At 34.2% G+C, this 8,667-nt stretch overlaps 1 protein-coding gene across 1 annotated transcript; it reads right to left on the reverse strand.

Moving 5' to 3' along the window:
• Positions 1-994: 994 nt before the first annotated feature.
• rbp5 (retinol binding protein 1a, cellular) lies at positions 995-7,927 on the reverse strand. Its single transcript, XM_079837376.1, has 4 exons — positions 7,372-7,927; positions 6,480-6,664; positions 6,205-6,306; positions 995-4,081 (listed from the first exon to the last, which is right to left on the reverse strand). The coding sequence occupies exons 1-4, from the start codon at positions 7,445-7,447 to the stop codon at positions 4,028-4,030; spliced, it is 417 nt and encodes a 138-aa protein (XP_079693502.1). The 5' UTR covers positions 7,448-7,927; the 3' UTR covers positions 995-4,027.
• Between the last annotated feature and the right edge of the window lie 740 nt (positions 7,928-8,667).

Consider the following 8,667-nt stretch of genomic DNA (forward strand, 5'->3'; position numbering starts at 1 on the left):
CCCGGGGCCTGTACCCTGATGGTAGTTTAACAAACTCAGGGTTACAGGATTAGTTGACAAAACCAAACCAATCTATTCAGGCTTTGTTGGTCCCATGATGCTGATCATCAACTTTCTCTGTCAACTCAGGCTTTGATCTTGATCCTGAGTTTAGGAGTTTAGCTGTGACATCAGTAGTGAACAGCCAATCACATGCTGTGGATCAGTAAAACTGAAATTCACTTCTCACGAGAGAAGCAGTGTGATTAACTTCACTCTTCTGCAGAATATACATGATTGAAAAATATTAAGAATTGAAACAAATTTACACAGAAGAAAAGAGCTGTCGAGGACAACTTTAAGAAAAATCTTATACATCAATGCAAGTAAAAGTTATGAAGTTAGTTTAGTTGATATATAGAGAGAATTGAACATTTATGCTCACATGTAATTTTTTATAGATTTAGTTATTGAATTTAAAGCTTATTTGTATGACCTTTATATAGGCTATTTATTTTAATATTAACAAAATGCATATTAATGATTGATTTACTAAAATTATACATGTGTTGATTAAGGGTATAATAATTACATAAATTATTTTTAAATAATTCAAAATTATTATTATTATTATAAATAAGCATTGTTAAAAGCCAGAGGCTTAAGTCTTTAATAGCCATTTGCTATGTAGTGACCTTTAATTTGGAGAAGAAAAAGGGGAGTGACTTTATTGCATCAGATATGTGTCACTTTGCTCACAGCTGATTGGTCCAATTTCAGTTTGATATCTCTTATCCAGAACATAACCTGCCCTGGAGCAGGTTAGCTGTGGAGGGTAAGTTACTATGGAGATGAACACAGCTAAAAGCCAAACCACTTTAATGGTACCTTAAACCCAGGATTGGCACAAACTAAGCTTAAACATATCTGGCTAGCCAGCTAAACCGGCTTCATGGTATAGGCCCCCGGAGTCTACTGTTGCTATAGCAACGGACAACATTTACGCGCTTTATCTGGACGGACGGAATAAAAAATGAATTTTATTTGATCAAAGAAAGAGAACAAAACAGTAATATTGTGAAATAAGTTACTCCCGTGAATGAAAAGCTGAATAATCATCAGCCATTACTCCCGTCTGAAGTTCACACAGAAATCATTCTTGTCTGCTGATTTGGTGCACCAAGAAATAGTTACGCACGTAAAAGCTGAATAATCAGCAGACATTACTCCCGTCTGAAGTTCACACAGAAATCATTTTAATCTGCTGATTTGGTGCAGCAAGAAATAGTTAGGCATTTCTTGGTGCACCAAATCAGCCAAGGTAAGCATTAACTGATTTGTTTCAACTTTAATTCTTGATCAATATCTTTCAATCTACGGAAGCCATAAGAGGCCATGGATTCTTATTTTTTTTAAGTGTGGATATTTCAGCAAAAAAATTTGCTTCGCATAATAAACATTTTAAAATAAAGAAAAATAAAAATCCATGGCCTCTTATGGCTTCCGTAGGTTGAAAGATATCGGTCAAGAATGAAAGTTTTTTATATTTTTGAAAGAAATCAGTAAATGCTTACCTAGGCTGCATTTTATTTGATCAAAAAAGAGAACAAAACAGTAATATTGTGAAATAAGTTACTCCTGTGAAGGAAAAGCTGAATAATCAGCGGCCATTACTCCCGTCTGAGGTTCACACAGAAATCATTCTAATCTGCTGATTTGGTGCACCAAGAAATAGTACTCATCAATGTTCAAAACTGGCTGCTTAATACTTTTATGGAAACTGTGATACATTTTTTCTTCAGGAGTCTTAAAAAGTTCAAATTTGAAAACCATAAATTTGAAAAATAAATCCATCATTATAAATGTGTTTACTGCTTTTGACCAATTTAATGCATCCTTGCAAGTACTAGTTTATTTCTTTAAAAAAAAAAAAAAAAAAAACTTCCATTGATTTTATATCGGCGTAATGATATTTTCTATTGCCTAACCCAACCCCTACCTCTAAACCTACCCATCACAGATATATGTGCAAAATACTAGATTTACAAAAAAAAAAATGTTTTGTTTGATTTATAAGACTTTTTAACTAGTGAGGCCCAGTAACATGTACTCACTAATCGGTAGGGATGCTCCGATCAGGATTTTTGCTGCCGATACCAAGTACCGATTTCTTGTCATGGTGATCGGCCGATACGGATCCCAATGCTTCACTGATTTGTAAGCTCTCTGATCACTGTTAACCTTTTTTTTTCAGATAAAAAAAACAAACTATAAATGTTGCCTTTTATTTTATTTTTATGGTAATTATGTAATGTAATGTAATGTAACTGTTGTTTTAACAGGGTACTAAATAATCACAAAAATTATTCATTATACAGTGAACATTTTAATATGCCTTTTAAATGGGGTTTCTGCATAACACTATGCATATCAGGATACTTAATAGGGCTGTATTTTCTACATTTTTCTATTTGGATAAAAAAAAAATCTGTAATTATTTTAATAATAATTTTATTTCACATCCTGCCCAATGATGTTCTAAAAACAATGTTGATATTGAAGGCTATAAACAAATACAGTGAATGTAATGTAGGCATGTATTAATCATTTCGTCGTCTCCTGACAGCAAAATGGACATATTTGCATGACTTTCTAACATTTACAGATGGAGAATATACCTGTGAAATGTAAGTTATGCACTGAGGAAAGCACCACATTTCAAACGCATTAAACACCGCAGGTATTTATCTGTCTGTCAGCACAAGTATCTCTCAGAGTGTCTGACAGGGCAAGCTGCTTAAACTATACGTGTTAACAATATCTTACCAGTTATTTTAAAGCCCTTAATATAAAGCATGTGTCATGTTTAGGACAAATTGTATCATGCACTTTCCCTGCATCAGCTCATTCTGCGTACTCCGCTATTTTTCAGATGTGTTTGTAGCTATCAAACTACCGTATAGATACTTCCGAACGGCATTCGCCCATCTCTTAGGACCGACTGACCCGTGTTCAACTGCTGTTCACATGGAAGCCTTCTCCACTTCTGCCTTCAAAGCTCTAGTTTGAATATTTGCTACCCCACGCGTCATGTACGCCCTCATGCGATGACGTCATCAAATTGCGATTGGTTCGTGAGATCGGCCAAGTCATAAAATATGATTATCGGCCGATACCATTCTCCGGCCAATCGATCAGAGCATCCCTACTAATCGGTTGTTATAATATTTCACTGTATTGGTCCTCACAAGTATAGACAAACCTGTACTTAATTATTGAATATGAGACTATTTTGACCAACCCTATTAAAAAATGTTAACTGATGATAACAGAAAATAATTACCACAAAGAAGCTACACAAGTATGCGGTTGTGTGGATTGCTGTTAGTATTGCTCTGATAAGAAATATATTCAAATATTCTAGAGTGGACAAATACAATGACATGACATCAAATTTCGGACCATACATATTTCAGCAATTTTAGACTATGTTTGACTACTGCAACTAATCAAAATTTAAATCACACAGATTTATTAAATCCATTATTTCTATTATTTGCCAATACAATAGCAGAAAACCCGACATTAATTTCAATTTAGTCATCAAGAATTGAAGCTGTACTTGACTAGCTAAACAACTGGCTGATTTAATCACTCGTACTTCTGCTTACTGTAAGCATCTGCATACAATTTAAATTTTAGGTTGCCATGAATCCAGCCTGATCCATATTTTACAGTACCATTCATGAATGTTCAAAGAGGGCAACAGGGCTCTATTGTCACGATCTCATTTGATCTTCGCATTTTGGTTTGATTGCAACTGTGAGGGAAAAACTGTGCTTTAAAAGCGGAAACATTTCATAGCGGGATTTATAGCGGGAACCAATTTCTTCATTTGTAGTTTTCATTTAAACTCTGTTTGTTGTGGATCAGGAACAAATCACTGTAGCAGTACTGCCTCATTCTGAGCCCTGAGCTCTAAGAACAATCTGAGCTCAAAACCCCCAGCAAATGGCCCCTCTATTTCTCTTTCTCTCTCTCTCCATCCTCACTCAGCCTTCTTAAAGACTTGCTTGGCAGTGATACCCTGAGCCCTCATCTCCTGCAGAGAGAGAGAAAGAGAGATAGAGAGAGAGAGAGAGAGAGAGAGAGAGAGAGAGAGAGAGAGAGAGAGAGAGAGAGAGAGAGAGAGAGAGAGAGAGAGAGAGAGAGAGAGAGAGAGAGAGAGAGAGAGAGAGAGAGAGAGATAGAGATATGTGAGAGAAGAAAAAGGATGAATGACATTGTGAGAGATACATAGTAGTAGCCCAGTGGTTAAAGCTTCGATCAGGATTAATCCAAGAACTGCAGACATTCAGAGGTCCTATCAACATTGTGCTTCTGAGTAAAGCCTTGAATACCAGGTTGCTCCATGGAAACTATTCCTAAAATGAATGTACTGTCTCTTTAAATGAAAAGAACTGTTAAATTAAACTAGACGAGATGTTTTAAAATGTTTTTTGAAAGAAGTCTCTTATGCTCACGAAGGCATTTATTTGATCAAAAATGCTGTAAAAACAGTTGTGAAATATTATTACAACTTAAAATAACTTTTTTCTATTTTAATAAATTGAAAATGTCTGTAGAAAATGTCATTTATTCCTGTGAAGGCAAAGCTGGATTCCAGTCTTCAGTCTCACACGATCCTTCAGAAAAATCACTGGCAAAATAGTAATGTTAGGAGTGAAAATAACACAAACAACTTTCAATCAAAACAAAAGTCGGCCACGTCAGGCTAATTAACAGTTCCAAGCTTGACATATTACCGAAATATTGAACGTTTATCATAACATTTCTTTAACAGATGCTTACTTTAAAAGGGGTGGGCGATATGACCAACATTTTATATCACAATAAACGATAATGATAGGCTATTTATCAAGATATAGTTATTTTTGCTTTAAATAAGGATTTTATATTAACATTTTTGATACCATATAAAATGTCACAATTCTTGTCACCAATGTCAATATCACAAACAACTACTAGCCTAAATAAATAAAACTCAAGCTCACTGAAGACAAGTAAGCAGTGATGAAATAAGAATAAGAAAATAATTACAAGCAATAGGATGACAACAAAAAAACTACAGGAGAACAAATAAATAATACATGCTATATGCATTGTATAAGTTATTCATATGTATAAAAACACTCTTCGTTGTGTAAATGAAATATGTATATTTACTCTGATTAAAGTTAGAAAAGTGGATTAGTCAAGAGCAGTGAGAGATTTTCTCTCTTTTGTTGTGTGATTAATATGAATGACGTGAAAATTAGACATATGTTGCTTTAAGCGCTGCCCGTAGACATAAATGAATGCGTTTATGAGGATACTTGCAAAGATGGGCGTTTTGACACATACAAATGTATATATACATATATATATATATATATATAAAAAACTGTTCAAGGCCAATAAAGCACCAAATATAACTTTTCAAAACTCACACGCTCTGTGAGAAGCAGGAGTCTTGCAAATGGAGAAATTAGTCGCTAAAATGACTTTTTTTTCCAATATTATTTGATAAATATAAAGTTCAAAAGAACAGCTTTTATTAACATTATAAATGCATTTATTATCACTTTTGATAAATTTAATGTGTCCTTGCTAAATGAAACCATTAATTTCTATTAAAAAAAATACACTACTGTTCAAAAGTTTGGGGTCAGTAAGATTCAGTAAAGTGTAACCTAAAAAGAACAGCGTCTCTTTAAACTAGCCCACAAAAGCCCTGTCTCTCATTTAATACCCTCCTTTTCTTCATCTCCTCTTTCACCTACCCATTTAATTTTGGCCAGTGTCCTGTCGCTTTTCTCTCAGTTTATATAACTGCCTTAGAAATTATAAGAAAAAACAAGTAAAATGAAAAAATAGAAAGAAAATGCAACGTAAAAAGCTAAAGTAATCATAATAATATATATGTTTTTATATTTATATATAATATAAATTATGTAAATATATATACAGTACACGAAACGTGCAGATATTTTTACAATATATACATGAATGTGTGTATATTTATACACCGTACACACACATATATTATGTAAACACAAACTTTTATTTTGGTTTGGATGCGATTAATCATGATTAATCGATTTGACAGCACTAATATATATATTTGTATAACACATTGTATATGTAAAGCATTTTTCCAAGCCCAGGACAAAACCTATTGCTCACCAAATGGAGGATGTTTCCTTCTAACCAATGTGTCCAGCCTCTGCCCTCTTTCTCTCCTCTCTGCACGCAGACCAATTTATCACCGTCCCAGTCCACTGTGGTCTGAAACATATGGAGAACATTATCCATTAGCACCACACATACCAAACTTTCCCACACTCCTTTGTCTGGTGGTTGTTCCTTTTAAAGGGGCCCAGGTTTCCCACAAATTGAATAGACCACAAAGAAAATAATATAAAAATAAGGAGTGCAAATAAAAAAAGAACCCCACAGACCTGGCACTTTCGCCCATCGACTGGTCCCAGGTCTTCAGTGAACTCCTGTCCTAAAGTGAAGTCCATGTCGAAGTTCTTAAAGGTGGTGACTGTCTTAATATTCATTTTGCCAGTGTTCACATCATGTTCAATATGTTTGCTGGGTTTCAGAATGCAGACAACTTTCCTTAATGCGTAATTAACATCTGTTGAGAACAGAAAGAGAAATTATATGATTAAGCATACTGATTTAGCTTAATATAAAAAGAACAATTCTGTCATTATTTACTTAACCATGTTTTATTCCAAATTTCAGTGAAACACAAAAGGTGAATATAAGATTTGTTCTGGAATAAGAATGATCTTTCAACTGATTCAATGTTCTCGTTGCAGTGGCCACTGGAGACGATTATCAGTGAGAAACAATTTGCATTTCAGTCTGTTTGTCAAAAGACTTGGAATGTGATGCATGAGATGTATTAATCATTTTTATACTTTTATGCTGCTTGTCAAGCTCAAAAGCTCCATTGTTGCAAATGCAGAGACAAGCATGTTATTGAACCTTTCTCATTTTGTGTTCCACAGGAAAAAAAGAAATTCAAAGATTTTGTAACAAGATGAGGGGATTTTTCATGATGAGACAAGGTCGGAGTTAATAAATGTATTCTTCTTGAAGGCAAGATGATGATTATACTGCATTTAATTTCATTAAATCAAAATAAAGGGAGGTATGTCAGGTTCACACAAAGGTTTGAAGACAGGAGGCATCAGTCAACACAAGAATCAAATTACAATCAAAGTGAGTCATCTTTGTTCTCAATAGACTCTTTATAGAGCAGCTCACTTATCATATGCTCTTAGACTGCAAAACTGAGGAAAAAGTAACAAAAATATAAAATATAGTGTAGCTTACCCAAAGCCGCCAGATATTCTTCAAAATTATTCTGGGAAACCATGTGGTAAATGCCAGTATAATTAGGTTTGGACATTCTCGGTGTTTTTTTCTTTCTTTCTTCTTTCGTTCGAATCGAAATTAATCTGACTAAACTCTGTTGGCTCACTTTTCCCTCTGGCTATCTGTATGGATCTCAATCCGTGTCTCCAGGCAACACTATCGCATTGTACGTTAGTTAATTTGGTTAAATAATACCGCGATTGACGCCGTTTCCTCGTTGCCCTAACAGCATGGGAAGTGTAGACACCGAGCAGAATACGTGGTCAGTGTTTCCGGGAATCTTTTCTGTGATGTTCCGTTGCACAACGAACCATGACCGATCTCAGGTTCGTGCTCCGTAAGTAAACCCGAAAGCAGATGTGACTCCTCCCAGACCAACTCAATTCTGAACCGAACAAATAGCCAAATCCAGCCTCTCTAGGTTTGGAATTGATTTGCAGCATTAGGGGGAGGTGGACTGGTTTTCCAGAGCTTTTATCAAATTGTAACTTTATAAAATACACACCAAAAGAATGATTCATTATGACCGGTACCCCCTTTAAAATATGCAAGGCGTCAACTCATTAAAGTGTCAGAATTTCTGTTTTTATTGTTATCGGTAGCTAATCGATGAATAGTAATAGACCGTTTTGTCAAAAAGGTTTTTTTTTCAGCAAATTTTAGAAATAGTAATGCATTTAGGCCTACATGTGTGATGTCTAAAATTCAGATTATCAGTCACTGGTGATAGATGTAGGCTATAAAAGAGCATGAGACCATCATGAAGTCTCAACTTCATAAAATAAAATGTAAAAAACGTATTTTATTTCAGCCAGTTTATCATTTTCATTTTGTTCAACTTTACGTATACAAAAAAATAAAACAAAAACTGAAATAAAACTATTTAGAATTTTTTAAAGTCAAAAACATAAAATTGCAAAAACGTTTGTGAAAATAAAAACAGAAAATATTATAAATAAAAATTCAAAATATTAATTAAAAAATTAGAAATAAAAAATAACACTGCACATTATGTTTGTATCTGACGGTGTGGACCCATAGCATTTGCTATATGAGCAAAATGGCAGTTGAAAGATACTATCCATGATAATTTACTAAAGGTGAGAAGGTGATTTTAAATGTTTATCAATTATATCAACATTTTCTGGAAATGTAACACTCTTTTCTCAACACATTTTTTTTGTTGCTCATGTGGATCTCTGTAAAGTTCATTCATTTCTCCTAATGTTTTCCCCTGCTGTGCCCCGATGTTAA

This window comes from Gobio gobio (genome assembly GCF_949357685.1).
Source record: "Gobio gobio genome assembly, chromosome: 15".
Lineage (NCBI taxonomy): Eukaryota > Metazoa > Chordata > Actinopteri > Cypriniformes > Gobionidae > Gobio > Gobio gobio.